Source organism: Alnus glutinosa, chromosome 7 (genome assembly GCF_958979055.1).
Source record: "Alnus glutinosa chromosome 7, dhAlnGlut1.1, whole genome shotgun sequence".
Taxonomy (NCBI): Eukaryota; Viridiplantae; Streptophyta; class Magnoliopsida; order Fagales; family Betulaceae; genus Alnus; species Alnus glutinosa.
The window spans coordinates 29689225-29713167 of record NC_084892.1 but is presented as its reverse complement, the minus strand read 5'-3'; the positions used below and the strand labels follow the sequence as shown (position 1 = coordinate 29713167).

The window sequence follows — 23943 nt, the reverse complement described above, 5'->3', positions numbered from 1 at the left end:
TGGAATATGGTTTGTGCTCAAATCCAAATTATAATAACTTAAGTACTGATTGGTTTAAACCATGTTTTTTTATTTTGCTCTAAAATTATAGATGGGTTTTCAACTGTCGTAGAAGCACTACCTTTTTTTTTTTTGTCTCGATGTTCGTTTGATAATGACTGCAAAATTAAGTTCAGATCCAATTTAGCCTTTCTAACATATGAGCAGTTGCAAAAATCTTCGATGCGTGCGTGCGTGCATTATAATTGCACACCACAGTTGAAGGTGACAATCATCAATACTTGTAAAGGGAGACGAGCTTATCAAAAAAGTCAATAGTGTGTTATAATAGTTGACCGTGTGAGAAGGTGATTCTTCCTAAAGAGAGAAGGGCTTACCAAAAATTGTGTATTTTATAATAGTTGACTGCGTGCTGAGGTAACGATGAGAAGTACTTAATTGTAAAGAGAGAATAGCTTACCAAAAAAGTGCGTTATAATAGTTGACCACGCGTCGAGATGACGATCAAAAGTACTTCTAAAGAGAGAAGAGCTTAAGAAAAAAGTGTGTTACATGATTAAAGTTACAATAGTTAACTATGTGCCGAGATGATGATCAGAAGTACTTACAAAGAGAATAGAGCTTAGCAAAAGAGTTTGACGGAATAGGCCGATAAAAAATAGCTCTAATAGTACTTAAGTCAGTATAAATCAAAATAAACAACTTAGAGGAAAGCAAAGGTAATTAGCAAAAGAAAGAGATGAAAAAGTCCTATTTTACCTAACTTGCACAACTTTTGTACAATTTTTTTTAAAACCAACCATTAGGTATTTATGACCTACTTGTAGGAAAACAGATCAAATGATTGATCATAAAAAATAAAAAAATAAAAAAATTGTTAACGTTATACAATAATCATTTATCTTTACCTAATAACTACTACATTTTTTAACTAATTTCACGGAGTAATGCTACATATCACCTTGTGTCTCTCAATATTGATGTGTCTCTTAGAATTACCATTAAATTTATAACATATCATTATTAAATTTTGATCCAATAATAATTTTAAAAATCATATCAATTTTAAAAAAACACAAAAAAAAAACATAAAATAATATATAACATTACTCATTTAACGGTAACCATCGGCCACATGTTAGAGCATTCCTAGCAGCTTCCCTTCCATTTCCAGTCATTTTCCTTATATGTAGGGAACAAAAGCACTTTTTACTTCCCAATCAAAAAAACTCCCACAGTAGCTTCCATTTACTTTTCCCTATATCATTAAAATAATATATACATTTTTTTTTTCTTTTACTTTATTCCATAAACCTTTTTTTTCTCTCTCTTTTTTTTCTTTATTTTGCCGTCTTCGTCTTCTTCCTCTCTCGCTCGTCACTCTCGCCTCTCTCGCCTCTCTCGTCTCTTTCTCTCATCTCCGTCTCGCCTCTCTCGTCGTGGGCTACTGGTGGACGCCGGAAGGTGATGGCGCGGTGGCGCATTTGGGATGCCAGGTAAAGGCGCGTTTGGACTGATTGGGGATTTTTTTTTTATGTGTATTTTGGTGATGGTTTCCGGTGGGATAGGGTGTTGTGTTTGAATTGGGTTTTTGTTTGTCATTGATGGTTGATTGGTGGTGATATGGTGGGTTCCGACATAGAAGAGGTTGGAGTCGATGGGTTGTTTGGTTTTGAAGGGTTGAGACCCGTGGGGGGGGTGTCCGGCCGCTGGTACATGTTGGAGAGGAGGATCATCGGCGAGATCGTGGGTCGGTTGTGGAGGTGAGAGCACCGATCTCCTTGGCGGCAAGCGCCGATCTTGAAGTAGAACGGACAGTTGACGTGGTCCAGCTGGTCCTTCTCGGTGCCAAAGATCGATCACCTATCATCACCGGCACAGGGTCTGCCTACGATGTGCGGAGACAATTGTTGTGGGTGGCAGCGCTGATGATCCAGTGGCTTGGGCTCGTCGGTAGGCTGTAATTGACGAAATGAGAGAGAGAGAGAGGGGAGAGTTTTTTTTTATTAAACAATTAAATTAGAAGTGAACAGTGCTTCCCAATGTTTTGGAAAGTACTGTTCACTTTTCAAGAAATAGAAAATTATAAGAAAACTGTTGTAGGATAGTTTTTATAACTTTTTTAAAAATTTTCATAAATTTTAAAGAACAACTCTCCTTTAAAAAAGTTGTTGTAAATGTTCTTATGCTCTCGCATCGAAGACTCCTTGTTGCAATGTTTTTTAAATCCCGACTCTTACATGCAATCGCGCAATTATGGAAACAGTTATCGAGGTGTCAAAGGATATAATCCAATATGTTAGCATGTAGCTAATCTCAGATCCGTTAATTGATGGCGGACCGAATATCGGGTCCACAACCCAATAATATGCAAAACATTTGCGCATGCTTTGGCAACTAGCTAATTATATATATTACACATGGTTTGAACTAATGGAATCGTAAAGAGAAAAAAACACTCAACTTGAAAGTTTCTTCATCACCACGTGCTCTTCAAGATTTCCAGGCCCAGGTTGTTGCACCCTATCCAATGAAAAAATAAAAAATATAAATCAGATTCATTTTTTTTATAGTTTTATTTCCACTACCAGCCAGGACAACTATTGGCACCTCCAAAGGATCAGCATTTCCAATACGTTAACCATTTTTAGTGACCATTATTGCTATTAAAATATTAAATTATTAAATTCATTATTTTTTTGTCCTTTAACATAGCATCGAAGTAAACGTCCTAAGTTTGAATCATGGCTTTACAGTTTAGAATTTTAAATTTCATTTTAGTAAAATATTTTATGCGTTGGACTTTACTTGAATGAGAATATTAAAATACTAATTAATGCTCCGTTTGTTTCGACGTAAAATGATTTCCGTCAGAAAATGATTTCAACGAAATCATTTTCAGAAAAATGATTTTCTCAAAAATATTTTTCGGTATTTGGTTCGCACAAAAAAATTACAAAATGCAAAAATCAGAGTTAGGTAAATGTCGCCGGAATCCGGCAACGTCCGGTCGCCGTTGTCGGATTCCGAAGAGAAAGTTTGACTGGATCCGGCCAAAATGGCCAGATTTCGGCCGGAATCTTCCAGATCAATGGCCAGATCCGTCCAAACCCGACGGGAATTTGGTCTGCCGGTGGCCTGATTCCGGCGCCGGCAGAATTCCGGCGACCGGATGTTGTCGGACTTCGGAGTCGACTAGATCCCGACGACTGACAATTGCTAAATTTTGACGATCGGATATCAAACATGCGTGTAAGGACAAAGAGCTTAATTTCAAAAAACGATTTACGGTTTTAAAAATCGTAAATCATTTTCCGAAAATTAAAAGAAGTTTTTACGGTCAAACCGAAAATAATTTTCGTTGACATTATTTTCGCCCCTACCAAACACCGGAAAATGCTGAAATCATTTTTCAGAAATTATTTTACGCCAAAACAAACAGAGCATAAATGACTATTAAATTCACATTTTTTTATGAATTTAAATTTTTTGAACGACTAATAATTTAACAATTGGTAGATGATTAATAATTTCGTCGTTGTCATCCTTTTTTTTTTTTTAATTTTTTTTTTTTTTTGGCTTTAAGCCATTTGCTCTTTTTGTCATCTAGAAAAATGAAAAAATGACAAAATGTTAGGCAGGTACCGGTGGATCCTGTACCCGGTCTATCATATCATCCAACCAACCTAATAATAGTCAAATAGTTTCATACTAAATTTCCTCGTAAGCCATCTCAATAATTGTCCTCAGATTCTCGTTACGAGGCAATATTACAATGATGGCCGGGGGTAGTTACGGGATGTAGGAAATATTTAAGAAAATCATTAATGCAGGCGTCACAAGTGATAGAGGGTTACCGCAAAATCTATTAGAGAGAGCGAAAGACATCAAGTAAAATTAAACTTTTGTTTTTTTCAAGATTATTCTCTTTGATTTATACTAATTTAATGAGAAATGATCCCTACACTAATTTCTCACAACAGCCCCACAACAAGCTGACGTGGCTGGTAATATTTTATTATTTTTTTTTTAAAAAAAAAAACAAAACAAAACAAAAAAAATAATAAAATATTACCAGCCACGTCAGCTTGTTGTGGAGCTGTTATGAGAAATGAGTGTATGAATCATTTCTCTAATTTAATATACAGAGGGCTATTTATCGGCCCATTTTGATTGATTAGCTTTCTTACTAAACTCTTCTTTCCTTACCTTGACACGCAATCAACTATATATTATAACTGAAGATCGATACTGTGACCAGGGACGGAGGTACATAGGCTGGTATAGGACGTTATGCCCTCTTTAATTTTTTTTTTCAAAAAATAAAATATATTAGCCCAATGACTCTTAACAAATAAATATATATATATATAAAGACCCCTAACATTTGCTCATAATAATTTTTGGCTCCTGTACGTCTTTGATTATATCTCATGAGTCAAGAGGGTCTATGTGAAAGCAGAACGATGAAGAAAATAACAAAAAAACAAAAACAAACAAACATGGTATATATCTATCTTGTCACGGACCGCAGCTACTTGTTTCAGACCCACATGGGTTACAATAAATGTTACATATCATTTTCATGTACGTCAAGGCTCTCAACTTCGTGCTTAGACATGACACACGAAGTGTTTCAATTTATTGGGATATATGGTCATTTATTGAAATGTTATGTTCAATAATTAAGTTATATGGTCGGATGTGGGTCTGCTGTAATCGGTGTCAGGACAGCTTTGATCTGTCTCATTAATCTTGGAACGACCAAGTTTAATGCTCAAATTGAAAAACTCTCGAAAAAGCTTTGTTATAAATGTTATGAGAAATGCTTGGTTGTACACTCTCATCCCACTCCTATCCCACTCTTGTGTACGTGGACCAATAATGTTGTTAAAAAAATAGGGTCCCACTAAATCAAAGTGTTTCTAGCCTTACTTTTGACGACAAAATTTTCTTTCAAGGTTGGAGGACGATCATTCAATATTTTAACTCATAAAATTTTCATGCATCTTTTAAGTATGTGAGAAATATGTAATTCTCACATGTTAAAGAATACATTAAAATTTTATAAACTAAATCAAAAGAAATTCCGTCAATCTAATTTGATAGAAAATTTTATTAATGCACGTGATTTATATATAAACAATTTATTGTTTAAATTACCAGCGAGACGTACATAGAGAGAGAGGGAGAGAGAGAGAGAGAGAGAATAAAATTGGAGAGTACTTGTCGGAAGTCCCAACGACGGATGACTCCGACGCTTAAGTTATAGCAATGGGTTAGTTTATGTCTCCAAGTAAGAGTTAGGAGAGATGAAAGTGATCATATGGGTCTACTTCCCTACCGTCGATCTTAGACAAGAAATACTTGAAAAACATAGAGGGAATAAAATTGGAGGCTTGTCGGAGGTCCCAACGATGGATGACTCCAATGGGTTAGTTTATGTCTCCGAGTAAGAGTTAGGAGAAATGTCATTCGAGTGATTGTATGGGTGTGCTTACCTATATAGGTTGCATGCATCTTCTTGTGTGAAGAGCATGCATATGAATTATGCTCTCGACAAGGTGTCATCGGGTGATTGGGCATGGCTCTAGCTAAGTGTGGCATCAAATTTCGTGTCTCCTAACGAGGCATGCTCTTGGCTAGGTTTTGCTTGCTAAAGGGGTACGACTCTGGCCAATCGTAGTGCCTAAATTCTTGTTTGCCTAGTTTTCACCCAAATGATAGGACAATTGGGACGAAGCAATGGAAAGTTATCCTTATGCACCTCTTCCTAATTGTTACCCTAAGCAATATAAATTGGCATGTCTTTCCTCTCCCATCGGAACTTGTGACTCGGGCTTGACTTCCTCGGCCATGCCCAATGCCCATGTTATCAACTTTAACTGATACTCGGTATATCAAATAATAATAATACTAATTAATTAATTAAAAATAGGTCGGAAAAAATAAAAATAAAGCCGGGAAGAGTCCTCGTTTAAAAGTTTATACAAACGTACGTAGTGACTGGCACCCCTCTGCGAACATCAAAGGAAACAACTTTTTGGATGATTCAATGGACGTGGGCACCATACCGACCTGTCTAAAATACAATTTAGATTCCTCACGCCTACTCCTAATTTCTTAATGTGTTCTTGTTTTTTTTGTTCTTTTCTTTTGAATTCTTCAACGTGTTATTGAAAGAGTAAAGGGTAAAAGTAATCAATAAATCAGAGTTTGCACTATTTTTTTTTTTTTTTCAACGGTTTTAGATATAATTTCACTATCTCTTTCTCATGAAAAAAAAATAAAAATACACATGCATAATTTATTTTAAGGCACCTAATTAAGTCTTCTTTTTTTTTTTCCTGTATCTCAACTTTTTTAGGGTTCTTTTCTTCTGATCTGTCAAAGCAGCCCCACGCAATCCTCAATGCTGGTGACTTGCGCAGCAGAAGGATCATACCCACCCTTAATGATATATACGAGCCATTTTATAATATGGAACCCTTTTCAAGGCCATTGTGAAGTGAAGTTCAATCTGATTTCTCGTGCATGTTACTCTACGTACGTACGTAGTTGAATATTGTATCCTCTTCATCTTTTGGGGATCCATTCATGTCGGAGTGTTGTCAGGGAGATTACCCTTTTTACTACAAGTTTTTTTATGAGCTAAAATTACAAGAAATGTTAATTGTCACGTAACTGAGTATCACGTGACATTTATCAGGTTTACAAAATTACAAATTGACATTGTTGGAAAAATAATCAGTCCCAAAGGCACGTAGGCCTAAAGTAGTATTGGGGGCCGAGCTCATCAGGTCGGTCCGTCCAGATCAGATTTAAGTACATGATCCGTCGTTATCAACAAAAAGACTCTTATGCCAAGTATATCGAGATAAATTCATATCCCATCAAATATGGGATAAGATATCTAATAATATGGTATCAGATGAAGAGGTAGTGTCCTATTTAGTTTGGACTCTACTACCCAATTCAAATTCTATGAAGATAAGGCCTATGAAGATAAGACAAAAGACTCATAATCAAATTATACTCCACGCCCTCCAGCAGTTTTAAAACTGTGGACTGTGAGCCTATAAATAAGACTACAATGTCAGGTATTGGACTCAGGTATATTCTCTAAGTTCTGATTTTTTAAGTACTCCTAAAAATTCAATAATTGTAACTTACTTAGGCATCGGAATGGGGGTACGTCAAGGAAGGCTGGCGAATAACAAGACGACACGTCACCGTACCGGAAACTATACCAACAGGCAGGATAATTCACATAATACCATCCATACCGACTAGTAGAATATGAACATGACCTACAAGAATTTACTAGGAAAAAGATTAAAATAAAAGATTTACTGCCTAAACACTTTCCTTCCCGCTGTCTTATATATACTTCTACTCTTGGATCATGGAAAAGTTGTTGAATGGGGATCGCAGCTGTTACGCAGTTGGTCATACAGTGTATTACAAAATATAAATGTTTATGAAGGGGCAGTAAAAGTTATTAACCCTTGATTTTTCTTTTTTTTTTTTAGCAATTGTTGATTCAAAAGTTAATTTTCACTACAACGTCATTTTATTTGTATGAAAATCATATAACAGTCTACAAAATGGCATTACTCGTTATAATATTCATTATAAAATTAATGATAAGAGGTAATCCATAATGCATTAAAGTTACTTGAAGAAGAATAAAATTAATTGATAAAGTCCATTAAGATTATTATTTCAAGTCCATCTCAAATTTTATATATGTCAATTACCACATATAATTTTAAGTATTTTTTTTTTTTTTATATTATTTTTTGATAAGATGTAACTCGTAATGCATCATTACGTGAAGAAGAAGAAAATTGAAATGCCTCTTTCAAATTCTATAAAGTTGCCATCACTACGTACCCCTCCGTTAAGATTTTTTAATTAAGAAAATGACAACACACACTAAACATTTTCAAGAATTTGGTTCCGAAAAAAGTGTTTTTTAATTCCAGGTTTCGTCAATGTATATCCTCTGAATTATTTTATTATGCCATACCTTTCTGATACTGATTGAATGAATTATTGTTCTCCACATGGTTGGTTGCTACTTGCTGCAAACTGATGACTAATTGCAAAAAATAAAAATAATCAACCATTTTCTCTTTTTTCTATTTTTTTTTTCTTTAATTATTTATTTAATTAAAGTAATACCAAATGAATTGGATAAGGGGAGAATTGACACAGAATTTAAATAGAAGATAATGGTACCCCATCCTAACTGTTCCCTTGAGGTTAATACTTATAAAGTTAGTGCTAGCTTTGTTTGTTAATTTTTATTTTTATTTTTTTTTAAATAAAAATATTAACAAATAATTCAAAATACAAAATTACTTTCACAGATATGTCTCGTTAGAATACTTTTTTTAAACAAAAAAAAAAATTATATTATCTAAAAAGCATTAACAAACAAAGTCATATAACCAAAAAAGAGTTAAAGTCCAGCAGAATTGATAGATATAGTACAATACTTAAACTTGGATAGTTCATTCTAAATAAACCGCCTAGAATACATAAGCACATAAGAATTGTAAACCAGAACTAACCAATGCATTCCAAAAGGGTAACTAATCACCCGTTTTGCTACTTTAAAGGCGGTCGAACTACTCTTTTTTGCAGCAAGAGTGGTTCAATCACCCTCGACTTGGACTTTGGGGTGGCATCTTTGTGGCACAAAAAAAAAAAAAAAAAGTGGTTTAGCCCATCAAGACCTAGCAACTATGGTGATTCGGGTCATTAGGCCACCCACATAGAGCAGAAGGGTTGGTTGCCACCTCTTTATCCACACATATATAAGGAGAATGAGAGAGAGAAGATCTTTTAGCGATGGACCGATGGTGGTAGATTGATAGCGGTAGTTTGACAGTGAGTGTGGAATTACTGTAGTTATGGTGGAGGTAAGGGAACTCCACCGTCCATGAATGGAAAGAGATAGAGATAAAGTTTATAATTTTTAATATGTATTGATGATATAATACATTTTAAACGTCATCGTACCTAGGGATTTAAATCGCAATCTTTAACAAATCATATTTTTTAAATAGAAAATCTTAATATCAAAAACACGTTTTTAAGCCCAAATTAAAATTTATTGCACCTGTTCAATACCTAAAGCATTGCACTGAATATCGAACCCAATCAATAATTGTCTGTTCCAGGACTGATAGGCAGTTGGGGACCACTTCTTTTTACCAGAAAAAAGAAGCCGTCCTGTCTATCCAGATTCACATGGCTCTAACTTTTCCGTTACCACTTACCCTTGTAACAGACAAGGTTGTGGTCATGTTTGTCTTCATTGAGTGACGGGTTGTTGCCAGATTCATTTATGATGACACTGATTTCATTTAACGAGAAGGTAAATGTTAGATGTACTACAACAGCATAACATAGGCACAATATCACCACACATCTTACATAAGGGTGGGGTTTAGTGCGTGGGGCTTATTTTTATGTGAGAGAGTGTTGTGTTCATGTTATACCATGTAATGCAACAATCAAATCCCTAAGAGAAATTTAAATTTTTGTCAACTTTTTACACAATTAAAAATATAATTATTGTGTGTGACAGGAAATTATACGATAGTTGTGATTTTTTTTTTTTTTTTTTTTTTCAAATAACCTATGATTGCCTGTTACATAAGATAATTGTATTTTTATTTGTATGAAAAATTGGCAAGGAATCATCTCTCTTCATTGTCATCTAATGGCGATTGAAAAGCAAAAAAAAAAAAAAAACAAACATGTTTTGTGTGTATAGTCGTCTAGAAATTTATACCCTAACCAAACGCAGGTTGGTGATAATAGAATTCAATTTTCTAATTAATTTGAAAAATACTAAAGCATTAACTGTAGTTTTTTGTTTTTTGGCTCATTCTGTTGGGAAATGTGCATCACCCGACAGTTAAACCGGTAGACAAGACAATGATACATAAGTAGTCGGGAATTAGGATCCTGAGTACAGCAGCATGGTGCACAATTAGGTAACCAAAACCTAAAAAATCTAGGGTTCTGCAGATACGATCCCAATTTCATGCTTGGCAGTGTCAGGTCATCTTACCGACCACCATTAAAGGTGTACCCGTGTACTATTCATGACAAGGTGTTTGAAATCCCAAAAAATCGAGAACAACCATACCTTACAACTATTACATGGACCAAAAAAATAACAGGTCATGAGGTAATTTTTCACACAAGCATAAAAGAGTTTTTGAAGAATATATACATCAATCTAACTTGAACGTCGGAGGAGGATTCCCAATGGAAACCCCGGTGTATCCTTCGTGTTTTGCAGGAAATCGCAACCATACGGAGGAAGCGAAGCCTCTTACGTCACCGCATTGGAAACTGTACCAACACATTCAATGCTGATTTGACACCAATTTTTTAATAAAAAATAAAATACAGCTTGAAACCGGTTCTCCTTCTATTCCTCTTTTATTCTGTGTCAAGTCAGCATAGAAAAATCAAAAAAAGACCACAGTAGATGCTCTAGCATTTCATAATTAATTTAGGGAAACAAATTTTTTACAAATTGATTTGTAGGAAACTCATACAAATCAACCTCTAAAAGCAACGTGTGCCCTTTAAAGTATTAAAAAAGCATTTGCAATGCACATGCAATTAAAAAAATATTTGTTTCTTACATGCAAATAACTCACTTCACTATTAGAAGTTGGTTTATATAAAATTTCATACCAATCAGTTTAAGAAAAATTTCTATCCTTAATTTAGGGTGCATATAGTAGCTTCCTCATGTGTACATAATCGGCCTACCCCATTATAATTTATAGCCACAAACAAAAGAAAATTAATGACTATATCCTTCTCCACCTAAAAAGACAAAAATACAAGAAGGGCCCATCCACTCATGTGCTGCAATTAGCCCCCCTCCCCCAAACAAAAAAAAAAAAAAATGTCCTGCACTTCGGTAAATAAAGAAAAATGTTACATTTATATAAACTTTTACAAATAATACCTTACTAACCATTGTGAAACTTATTTATTAGAAATTATCAAAATAATTAATAAAAATTAATGCTACGGAGCTGCCATCACTCTGAAACAAAACTCTTCTGCCTCTTTGCCTTATTTGCCGAAGCATTTTTCTTCACCGGCGACTTTACGCTCTTTAGCTTTACCACCAATTTTCTCACCGACACCGCCTTCTTCCCCGACTATATGTCCCTTAGTCGACTTTGCCTTCACCAGGTACAAAGTCAACACAATTCCATCCTCAAATTACCAAATAAGTCCAAACCAACAAATCCAATTTTAGCACATCAAGAACTACCCACACGCCCAAACCCATATATTTTCATCATCATTATTTTTTTTTTCTTGGAAAATATACTAATTTTCATAAAAGTAAGAAATACCCACTTGCTGTTAGATTTACGCCCAATCACATCCAGAGCTTAAAAATGGAACAAATTTTTTTGAAGATGGGTAAAATATTTGGCAGATTAAAAAATAATGTTTTCTCTGATCAAATTCCATGAAAGCGGGCGTGGTCCCTCTACGAACAACAGGTCATGAAGTCCCAGTTTTTTTTATATAAAAAAAAAAATACAAAGAAAGACAGAGAGGAATGTATATATAAACCATAGCACAAGAAATCAGGCCCTTCAAGAGGAGGATAAAAAGGTGTAGTGGGTAGGTTCTGACTTGTGAGTCATTTTGCTTGCGACCCATTTGAGATTCAGGGGAGAAGAGCGTAACCAGAAAGGGATTGGGGTCTTTGGATCAGGGGGAGACAAAAGCCAGTCGATTTTCACGAAACAGTGTAGGTTGAGCAAAAGCCAAACGCCATTTGTTTTGCTTTAACGTCAACTTTTTCTACGAGGTAGTTTATGCTAAAAAGAATCTTAACCGTTCATTTTTTTTTGCGGCCGATGAAACTACGACACTAAAGTCGGATCCATTTTAATAAGACTTTTTTTATAAAAATTTAAGTACACATAGCAAAACACTTCAATTAGCAACTAAACAGTTGAATTAGACATTTTCGTTGAACTAAACAGTTGAACAGGTTATAACTGATTTCAAATTATATGAAACTAGGCTATATTAAATTTATGAAAATTAAATATTGAATTAGCCGGTGTTAATTTCAATAGCGAAGAGTCATCTAGTTAGTCAAAAAAAAATTGACCTTTTTCCAATGTAAATAGCCAATAGGGGTGTGCATTAGAGGTGGTCGAGTCGAAAAACCTCCAATTCTTTTATCCAATTCTGTCTTGCCTTCGCCTCTAAAACGTTGGAAGCAAAATCAGACAAAAGCGTGCGTAGGAGATGACAGAGACGAAGAGATCTAAGATCTCCGACGAATTAGAGACTCTCCGTCTTCATCTGAGACAGGGACTCTCTGTCTCACAAAACGCTTCAAGGGCGAAAATTAAGAGACGATATTTAAGAGAACGATTTGAAATGAGAACGAAGGGTTTCGTCTTCCAGGTGGGTGCATGCGGAGAAATACTAGAGAAAGGAAAAGATTAGTCTAAAACCAACTGCACAAGTGAACGTACAGTAAAGAGACTTTCTGAGTTTAAAACCATGAATATTTTAACACCATTTTACCTTATTAACAAATAAACTAAACATAGAATAATGTTGTTTTATTAATTATGTTTAAAAACATCTATTCCCTCCGCGCACTTTCGTAGAAAAGCAAAACAAAATTACGGCTTCCATTCCTCTTGTTGGAACCGGTCCGCACGGATTAAAATTTAAAACCGCGTCCGCGGCAATATGGAAAGTCAAAAAGCGGGTAATTTGTAACAGCGCTAAATGTGAAAGTAAAATGTGAAAGAAAGTCTCGTCAACTACGCTTCCGTACTCCATGCATCGCACGTGTCACTAAAAGTCCTGGGAAGAAAAAAGAAAAGGGAAATCCATCCAGCAAAAACTGCCGTATATGCCCCAGCAAAACTAAAGTAGGACACGTGAACAAATCCTGCCTATATTAAGAGAAAATCAGAAAATAAAAAGATTACTTACGTGTTGAGAGCAACGAAATTAACGCCATTGCTCTGTTTCTGTTATAATCTCCTCTCTTCAACAACCACTATAAATAGCTGTTTTTGCACTTTCTCTTGGGTGTGGTTCTGAAAATTCCTTTCAAGATAAGGCTGTCAATAAACAAAGCTTGAAAGAATCGTATTTCAAATCCCTTTGCTTCTACGTTGCTCTGATTTTGTTGTTTTTTTTGTCTTCTCTATTAAGTGAATGTGTTTTCGATGCGAAGGGTGGAGGTTTCGGAATTGTTAAACGATGGCACAGATCGAGAACGAGTCCGAGGACGCCGAGTCGGAAACGTCGTCGTCGTCGGAGGTGAATCTGTTCGGGAAATACGAGTTGGGGAAGCTGCTGGGGTACGGAGCCTTCGCGAAGGTGTACCACGCGCGGAACGTGCGCACGGGGCTGAGCGTGGCGATCAAGGCCGTGAGCAGGCAAAAGGTTCTCAAAGGCGGGTTCGTGGCGAACATTAAGCGGGAGATCGCTATCATGCACCGGATGCACCATCCGCACATCGTGAAGCTCCACGAGGTCCTCGCCACCAAGACCAAGATCTACTTCGTCATGGAGTTCGCCAAGGGCGGCGAGCTGTTCGGGAAGATCGCCAGGGGGCGGTTCAGCGAGGATCTCAGCCGTCGGTACTTCCAGCAGCTGATCTCCGCCGTCGGATACTGCCACTCGCAAGGTGTATTCCACCGAGACCTCAAGCCTGAGAATCTCCTCCTCGACGAGAACTGGGACCTGAAGGTCTCCGATTTCGGTCTCAGCGCCGTCACGGACCAGGTCCGACCCGACGGGCTGCTCCACACGCTGTGCGGGACGCCCGCCTACGTGGCGCCCGAGATTCTCTCCAAGAAAGGCTACGATGGTGCGAAGGTGGATATCTGGTCATGCGGCGTCATACTGTACGTTTTGAACGCTGGTTACTTGCCGTTCAACGACCCGAATCTCATGGTGATGTACAGGAGGATCTACAAGGGCGAGTTTCGGTGCCCGAAATGGACGTCCCCGGATCTGCGGCGACTCATTATGCGGCTTCTCGACACGAACCCCGAGACAAGGATCACCGTCGATGAGATCGTCGGGGACCCTTGGTTCAGTAAGGGTTACAAGGACGTCAGGTTGCGTGACGAGGACATGGACGGTTTTGATCTGAAGGACGACAAGTGCGTGAAGCACCTGAACGCCTTCGATTTGATCTCGTTATCGTCCGGTTTCGACCTGTCCGGATTGTTCAGTGACTCCGATATTTCGGTCCGTGGGGAGCGGTTTGTATCGGGGGAGACACCAGAAAGGATAATCGAGCGAATCGGCGAGGTGGCCGAGACGGAGAATGTGATGGTGACGAAGAAGGATTGGGGGGCAAAGTTGGAGGGGCAGAATGGAAATTTCATGGTGGTTATAAAGGTTCACCGGTTAACGGATAGTCTGGTGGTCGTTGAGGTTCGGAAGAGTCGGAAGAGGGAGAGCGACGTTGGAGCTGGCCAACAAATTTGGGAAGATAAGTTAAGGCCGCAGCTCGTTGATTTGGTCTATCAACCGCAAGCGCCGGTTCCGGGTGAATAAAAAAGTGACGTGCCGAGTCCATAAAGTGTTGGTGGGGTATGGATTCTGTGTAATTTTATTGTAATTATTATAATCATTTATAATATATTGGACCATTGGTGGAGCAGCCAAAGGGTCCACCACGCATCCATGATCAGCACGAAATCGTGCAGAGAACAACAAAAAGAAAAAGAAAAACAGATCATCGGCATGAATCAACAAAAAGTAACGTGTACATTATAACCTGTCGCACTCATTTTATATTGGGCTGAATTTTAAATATTTATTTTAAGTAAATTACTTAAAACATGTTAGATTAATAGATGTAAAGTGAGTTTAAAGAGTAATTTACTTGCCTGGATCTTCCTTCTCAATGGGCCTCTTGTATATTTTTTTTGCAACTTCGGAATACGTTTAGTAAGCAAAAGAATCGTTTTTACTGAAAGTGAAATGGAACCCATATCATATATTCTATTTCATATCTTTCCAATTTTTAATAAAATGATTTTTTTTTTATTTTTTTTTAATAAAATAGTTATTCCGCACATTAAACTTAACTTAAGTTAAGTATGTAGAATAGCTATTCCATTAAAGAAAAAAAAAATGAATAACTTTTATTAAGAATGGAATAATGTAAAATAGAATAGCATTGATATTAAAGTATATGATAAAGATTTAACACTTGGAATAATCATTTTCTCATGGGCAATAAAAATAACTATTCCAAAGACAATTTCATTTCACGTTCTTTTATTTTCAATAAAAATTATTTGTTTTTCTAATAAAATAGTCATTATGTGTGCCAAACATAACCTCAAGTATTAATTCCCATTTGGCATCTAGAGGCTTAAATATATAAAAGTAGCAGTTTCCCTTGCATATCAATTGTCATTTTTATGTGGAGCTTATTAATTGGAGATTATTAAAACAATTAATAAAAAAAAATGTTACGAGTACCAATGAATAATCTCCGCATCATTTTAGTGAAGTTATCTTTATAAAAGTTTAAGCACATGTAAAATTTGTTTTTAAAATCACTATTAAATTTTGTTTTAAAAAGTCTACTTTAAAAAAAAAAAAAAAAAAAACGATAACATGAAGATACGTATCATTACTATGCAAAACCAGTACTTGCTTGCATTTTCCGCGTCCTTTGCACCCTCGATCCAATAGCATCGGACTCAGTGGCGGAGACAAAGGGGGGCGAGCAGGGGCGCCCGCCCCCCCTAAATGTCTGGAAAAAAAAAATTACAAATATCTGGAAAAAAAAAATTACATTAAAAAGAAGAAAAAAAATGCTGATGTTGATGCCCGCCCCCTGCTGATAATAGAAGAAAAAAAAAATTAAATGGAAAAACCATCTGTCAAAGAAAATTTTATCAAAAAAAAAAAAATTACATTTATCTCTCAATCTTATGAAACTTTAGAACTCCTACATAGAAAAAACCAACTATCAAAAGCCAAGAATACAAATCTTTAAAAAAAACACAAATCTTGTTCTTTGGCCTCCGGCATATCCGCATCTTCCTCGACAATCTCTCGCACCGTAAGCCTTTTACTTTTTCTTTTTCTTTTTTTTTTTATTACTGAGCTGAGAGTGTGACTGTGTGAGACAATGGTTGTTGAGTTGTTGTCTTATTTCATTTGCTTTTTAGTTTTCAGGATAAGGATGAAAATCTGTGACTGACAGGTTGTCTTTGTCTTGCTTTTCATAATTTTTTTTTTAGATACTTTTCAGAATTTCAGTCATTGCAAGTTACAACGTGACTTGTCAACGTGAGTCACAATCACATTTTTTTTTTCTTTTTTTTCTTTTTAAGTTAATTTTCTTTGTTTTGCTTTTCTTTATTACTTACCGTCATTGCAATTTGCAAAAATCTTTCATCTTTATTACTTAATAAATTATAACTTTTATTTTTGTTCAAACTTCCATAGTTGAATTCAGTTTATTTATTTATTCTTTTGACATCACTGTGATTATAAATAATTTTATTGACTCTTATTTTTTATTATAGTTTTTTTATTTATTATTCTGATAAGACCAACATTATCAATTTTTATTTTTTTTATAAGGTTTTCTTTATATTTTGGGAGTGGGCCAACTGGCCAAGTGACAAGTTTCAGTAGAATTTTCGTCACTCTCATGTACGTTATTGGTTATTGTTTGTTCTTTTTATTAAGACATTGTTTGTTGATTTGTTAGATTAATAGCTATCGGAATATGGTAATAATTTTATTATAATATCATTAGAGTATGTGCCATTAGACCATTAGTTGTTTAGTATGAAAAGTCTACATTAAAAAGGAAATTTCTAAAAGCTTCAATTCAGATTTGATACTTGATCATTTTGTTTCTCTAAGGACGTGTAGGATGCAATCTTAGACACATTATATTTTTTGTTTTTTTTTTTTTTGTATTAGTGCCTACATGTTAACTGATATATCAATTTGGCATATATTTATGAAGTTTGATCGATACATTTTTTGTGATACATATATTATATTATAATTTATATTTTGAAGTGTAATTACCATACTTTTATATATTATAATAAAAATATAATATATAAAAAGAACAAAAAAAAATTATTTATCATTATATTTTATTATTTTAATTCCACCCCTACTAAGACAAATTCTTGGCTCCGGCCACCGATCAGACTACTTAGTTTCCTGAAAAAGAAAAACAAAAAAAGTTTGTCATATTAGGCTATCATTGTCCCCTCCTAGATGTAGTTTTTTTATTTTTTGGATAGATTCCCTTAGATGTAGTTGGTGATTAAGGTCAATGGCATTATTGTATTGGCATCTTTTGCAATACAATATTTTATGTTAAAAAAGAAAAAGCGAATGGCAATCCAGTTAATAATGTACCGGTCCATTTGAGAATATAGTTGGATTCTAATTTTCTCCTATTTTTTTTATTTTTTAAAAAATAATTATATTTTATATAATTTTTTAAAATTTTATCTCATAAAGTAAAATTTTAAAATTCACACAATAATTTAAAATTGAATTCAAATTTAAAAAATCAAACGTCCAATCAATCAGGTAAGAATTCATTAGGGGTGGTGTTGTTCCATTCAATAATGTAGGAATGCATTAATGGGAGTTGACAGAGTTGTTGTTGGGTGAGTGGTGCTCAATGACTCCCCTCCCCTCTCCTCACGGTGAAAATTTTTTTGTTGAGCCCAAAAAAAGAAAAAAAAGAAAAAAAAAAAAAGGTGATTTAGACGATGTAAAGTAAAAAAAAATTTTATAGAAAAGTAAAAAAATTTTGTATTGTACTTATTTTTTTATTTAAATAATAAAAAAAAAATTGTTGATGTGATATAAAAAGTAAAAAATGTTAAGAATATTTTGAAGTTAATATTTTTTTTAGAGAGGTAAAAATAAGGAGAGGAAATAGGAGAGGAGTTATTAAACGGGTCTCAATTGGTCCTTATCAAACAAAACTCGTACCCACTTATCAGAAGAAAAATGTAACTACATTCTAAACTGTACGGGCGATAAATAGTAGAACTAACAAGGGCATTCGAGCCAAAATCGAAGATTGTGCGTCAGTAAACTTGTAGTGCTAACGTGACAATCTAATTAACTTTTGAATCAATTTTTATTAAAAACCAAAAAAATAACGATTGATTGAAACTATCACGTTAATATTGTAAAATAATTATGAAATAAAAATATAGTATCCAACATTACTCTTTAGGAAAATTATTTCGACTCTAATAATTGTAAGGGACCCATGCCATAAAGAAGATGCAAACTGACTTTGTTTATTTGTTTGAGTCGTTTGTTTATATTTTGGAGTAATTACTTTTTTTTTTTTTTTTTTTCCATGAACTACTAACTTTTACATAAAGCCCTCACAAACTACCGACTCGACCAAAATAGAGGATTCAACTACTAAACGCAACCATTTTCTCCCCTTCCGTCAGTTAGAGGGTTAAAACAAACGGTCAACGGGTCACGTGCCGTTTTACATGGGGGTATGTTGAAAGATGATGGTAGTTCATGGGGGAAAATAGGAAGAAAATGAAGGTAAAACCGCATGTAACGGTCACGTGACCCGTTGACCGTTTGTTTTAACCCTTTTGACTGACGGAATGGGAGAAAATGATTGTCTTTGGTAGTTGAATGCTCTATTTTAGTCGAGTTGTTAGTTTGTGGGAGCTTTGCACAAAAGTTGGTAATTCATGGGGAGAAAATATAATTACCCCTTATATTTTTGTTTTGATAAGAAAAAATAAAAGACAATAATAATGTTGCTTAACCATTATTATTGATATGCTGTTGGCTTATTATTGACATTATTGTTGATCATTATTGACATTAACCACTTATGTTATGATCACAAAATTGTGACCCACCAACAGTCGCCCCCTCGGGGATTAACATTGCATTGGAGATTGGGATGAGGATTCAAATTGCAATCAATCCGAACAGGCAATGATAGAGGGGGTTTGATGGGTCTTTTTCATCCGGGTATCTTGGGGTGTTGGGCTCACATGTTCAGAAAGGTACATCCTAAAAATTCTTCTGGTTTGGAAAAAGATTAAATAAAGACGGTAAATATTGTTCTCCATTTTTCTGGCTTTGCGTAATTGTAGTCTTGTCTGTTTGGCATCTCAGAAATCTTTTGAGTGGTTATTCTTCAGGAATTGGTCCATTCTGGATGGATTGTGTGGTGAAGATTGGTTGGTAGACGTTCAATGAGGAACCAAGGACTTGGTCCATTGAAGGACTGCCACAAGCACGTCCTAGCAAAGGACATTTCCCAGCGAATTTGTTGTTTGAAGAATGGTTCTTTTGAATTCCATTTGGTTTTTTTTTTCTCAAGTGACACTTGCCGCTGGGATATACTTACTAAGGAAAGAAACTATAATTTTTTCTTATCGGTATCTGATTCTGCTGACATGGCAGTGTCAATTAATTTTATTAACAATGGCTGATTGACTGGACCATGTCTGCGGGGTGAGATAGTGGTGGGTATAGCATTACTTCACTAACAATCCACATATATTGTGTATGAGTAATGCTATATACTACATCTTATTTCACTGAGTTGATGTGACAATGTCAATCAAACCTTTTTTTTCTTCTTTTTAATAAGAACTAATTGACATTGTCATATTAACCCAAAGAAATAAGAGTTAGATAAGGGTGTAGTATATATAGCATCACTCATTCTCTATTTACTCCTCATTTTCTTTTCTTTTTTTAATTGAAAAAAATAAAAAAGAAAAAAGAAAAAGAAAAAAGAAAAAAGGGAGGGGGGTGGGGGTCTTAAGGCAAAAGGAAGCATTTCCTTTTGGGATGTGTGGCATTTCCCCAAAAAATTTAAATTATTATCTTGAAGCTTATCATCTTCATCATAAATTATTTTGCTTGCCCTAACATGACTTTGTTGAAGTATTGATTAAGTAATTAAATTTATCTTTTTGTATCAATTTAAGCTTTTGGGACAAATAGTAATTTAACAGGCCTGGCCCAATAATGAAATCTCCCTAGAAAGCATATGATAAAATGGAGATCAAACAATTTAATTGATTTGAACACCCGAAATACAAGAACTTGGAGAAATGAAGTTTGAACAAATCATGCAACTATATATATATCACATAGAATTTTATTTAAATTCCATATGGTTTTACTTTTTTTTTTATAGAGAGGTGGTTGAGTCAATTACTTTACTAAAAAAACAAACTCATAAAACCACAAATTTATCCTTAATTCTTTTTCTTTAGCCCAAGATTTATCTTTGCTTGAATATGAATATGAATATTCAAACAAGTAGAAAATCATTGTCAATAAATTTTTGACTAATGACTAACCAGCTATAACTTGCTTTACTAGAACCAAAACAGAAAAGAGAATTATATATATGTACTGGTTAAAATTTTCTTTTTATCTTTGGCACTATATTTGACTAGAATTGGATGATTGTGAAATTCTCCACCTTTTTTTAAAAAAAATATTTTCTTCAAATTTCTTTGTATTCCTCTTTTATTGAAATGAAAATTATCTTCTTGTTCCAAAAAAAAAAAAAAAAAAAAAAAAACTTACAACTTACTGACACGTACTAGCATGTGATTAGAGTAATGTCAACTACTTAAAAAAAGAAAAAAAACATATTTTAATCACATGTTAACACGTGCCAATAAGTAATAAAAAAGTTTTAAAGGGTTTGTAGGTCTAAAATTTTGTTAGACTCTAGGCAATGTATCATGTTCTTTTGGGCCTACAAAGGTGTATAATGTAGAACCCATTTACATTGGTAAGAAAATTTCCTGAGAGGTCCCAGCAGATATGGATGAACTAGGCCCAATATTAGTCATGAGCTCGCTCCAAACTGGGCCACTGGCCCATTACATTATGTATGTGTCCTTAATATGAGGTCTGCTTGTGCAAGGCATCGTCCTAAATGGACTGGGAGTGGGAGCTGCCCATTAAAAAAGAACATGCTTCAATCATTTCTTAGGAGCTTGTTCTAAAACTGGGATCCTTTACCATGATCACTAAAAATAATAATAATAATAACCTTAGATACCATTTTGACATAATGTGAGTAAAAGAGTACAAGGAAGGTAAATAAAAACTAAACTAAAATCATATGCAATGAGCATAGATCATCTAATCCTAAAAAATTACTGTACAGTGAAAAAAATAAGATGAGAGAGAGAGAGAGAGATTACCTTAAACTTGAAGAGTTTTAGCATCTACTTGAACGCCATTGCAAAATCCATTTCTCACTTCATTTACCAAATCATCCCCCCTCAATCCCTTGCAAAATCCGAAATTTCCCAAAAGACCCTCTCCCCAATCCCAAAGATGTAACACAATGAAAGTCCCAATTCCACCTACCAACCCATAGGCTATAGAATATGTCAATGGCATCAATATTATGGTCACAAACGCAGGAATGGCCTGCCTCATGTCATCCCACTCAATCTCCACCACAGATCTCATCATCATCACCCCGACTAAGATCAACGGCGGCCCTACTGCCCACGTAGGGATGGACGCCAACAACGGCGTAAAGAAAAACGCCAAAAAGAAGTGCATCCCCACCGTTAACGCCGTCAACCCCGTTCTCCCGCCTTCTCTGATTCCCGTTGATGACTCTATAAATGCCGTCACTGGAGAGGTGCCAAGTAGCGACCCCACCACAATTGATGCAGCATCAGACATAAAAGCAAAATATTGACCCTCAAATTCACCGTTGAGATCAGTGAAACCTGCAAATCTGGCCATTGAATATAGCGTACCGGTGGTGTCGAGGATGTCGACGTATAAGAACGTGGCCAAAGCCTCCCAAAAATGTCCCTTTCCCATAATACCCTTGAAGCTTAGGGCCCCAGCCGTACTCTTAATCACATGCACATCAACTACCTTCTTGAAATATTGGTACCCAGAGTTTCCCAACTCCGTATTGGGAAAAGCAGTTACGGCGGTGTTTCTAAACCAAGATACCGCCGTCACAAAAACTATACCGTAAATCATAGCGCCTTTGATGTTCTTCACGAGGCAATAAGCTATTATGACGAACCCGACAACACCAAGCCAAAATGTCGGGCTCTCCATTCGGTGATTCAAGCAGAGGACATCGGCCGAGACGGAACCTCCAGGTAGTAAGGAAACGGTACCATTGGGTAAAGTTAAAACGGGGGCTAACGCTGCCCGGGAGGATCTCGGGCAGGCTCCGAGTGTGACAAGGGTCGAAGAACTGTATCCGACGAGCCCGATACCCTGGTTGTTCTGTAGCCCAATAAAGGCGAGAAAGAGACCGATACCGGCGGAGGAAGAGACTCGGACCGGTTTGGGGACGAGTTGGGCGAGTTTGGCACGTAAACCGATGGCTGAGATGAAGAGGAAGATTAAACCTTCCATGAAAATGGCTGCTAAGGCAGTTCTGTAGGGTATGTTACCGGAGCCGTGGAACCCCACAACGGTATAAGCAAAATAAGCGTTTGTGCCCATACCGGGAGCCAAAGCCAAGGGTAGGTTAGCGAGAAGACCCATGATGACACAACCTACGAGAGATGAAGCTATGGTGGCTACAATGAGGTCCTTGCGGGTTTTCTCGAGGCAGGCCGAGTATCCGGGGTTTACCGGGGGGAACTTGCAGGAGATGTCGGGATTGATGACTCGGTGACTCGGGGCGGTACAGTTGGAGAGTGGGATGGCAGGGTCGGAGCAGAGTGGGACGCAGTCCGAGACGGAGCATGTGCCTCCCGAGTCGGTGAGGATGCTGGCGTTGACGGCGAGAATGTACGCCATGGTGAGGAACGTGGCCGTACCGGCTCGGAGCTCGGTCGTGAAGGTCGTGTTTCGTTCGGCGAGCTTGAAGCGCTTTCCGACCCGGGTGGTGGCTACGTAGGAGTTCAGCCGTGTCGGGAGTGAGGGTTTCTCGGGTGGTGGTGGAGTTGCCATTTCAAGTATTCAACCAAACTTTTCGGAGAGGGAGAGAGGCTGTATGTGTCTGTGGTTTGGGATACAGAGAAAAGAAGTTACGCAGTGAGCCTTTAGGAATCCAAGCGAGCAGCTATTATTTTCTTCCCAAAGGGATTAGGACAAATTATGTGTCAGAATGTTATAATGATGATTATGGTACGGACTTGGTTGGTCAACATGCACTAATTTGATGAGAAAATCTTATAACTATTTCATATTTATGATACGATATGGCATGGCATGATAAGTAATTCTTAATTCTTTATTTTTTTTAACAATACGTGATTTAAGGATTATCAACCTTGTCGCCTCAACGGTGTGAAATACTTATGAGATAATAATGCTAGTATTGCAGTAAAGCCATATAGTATATCCTATATTTTTTCATGCAATTATCAAATAATATTAACGTGGCATTTTAAATAAATTATTGATTTTTTTTTTCTTTTTACAAGGATTAATATATTGGGTAATTAGGAGGTCTTGTATGATAGAATTATAGGATCTACAATTTCTCTAATTTTATTAATGTAAAGAGTAATATTAGAAATCATATTTTTATCTCACCTTACTGATGTGATAATGTCAATCAACCATTATTTAAAAACAAAAATCAAATTGCCGACCGTTAGTGTTACATCAGCAGGATAAGATGGTGATAAAATAAAAATATAATTTCTAATATTACTCTAGAGTAGATAGGTTGTGAAACTGATTAGGTGCTTTTCAAAATAATTTTGATGCATCTTATATAAATGTTTGTTGGTTTAACTGTTTTAAAACATGCGATTTGAAAAAATAACGATTAATAAAAATAAAATTTTTATTAAAAAATACATAGAAGTGTTTGGTATAATTGTGATTCAATCTTAAAAATACATCCCATACTTGAAG

The 23943-nt window shown here is 35.8% G+C and overlaps 2 protein-coding genes across 2 annotated transcripts; one reads left to right on the top strand and one right to left on the bottom strand.

Moving 5' to 3' along the window:
• The first annotated feature begins 13032 nt into the window (after window positions 1–13032).
• LOC133872553 (CBL-interacting serine/threonine-protein kinase 14-like) lies at window positions 13033–14739 on the top strand. The gene has a single exon (XM_062310111.1). It carries the CDS (start codon window positions 13303–13305, stop codon window positions 14611–14613), a length of 1311 nt encoding a protein of 436 aa, XP_062166095.1. The 5' UTR covers window positions 13033–13302; the 3' UTR covers window positions 14614–14739.
• A 6375-nt stretch (window positions 14740–21114) lies between these two features.
• On the bottom strand, window positions 21115–23173 carry LOC133872381 (adenine/guanine permease AZG1-like). The gene has a single exon (XM_062309879.1). It carries the CDS (start codon window positions 23026–23028, stop codon window positions 21292–21294), a length of 1737 nt encoding a protein of 578 aa, XP_062165863.1. The 5' UTR covers window positions 23029–23173; the 3' UTR covers window positions 21115–21291.
• Between the last annotated feature and the right edge of the window lie 770 nt (window positions 23174–23943).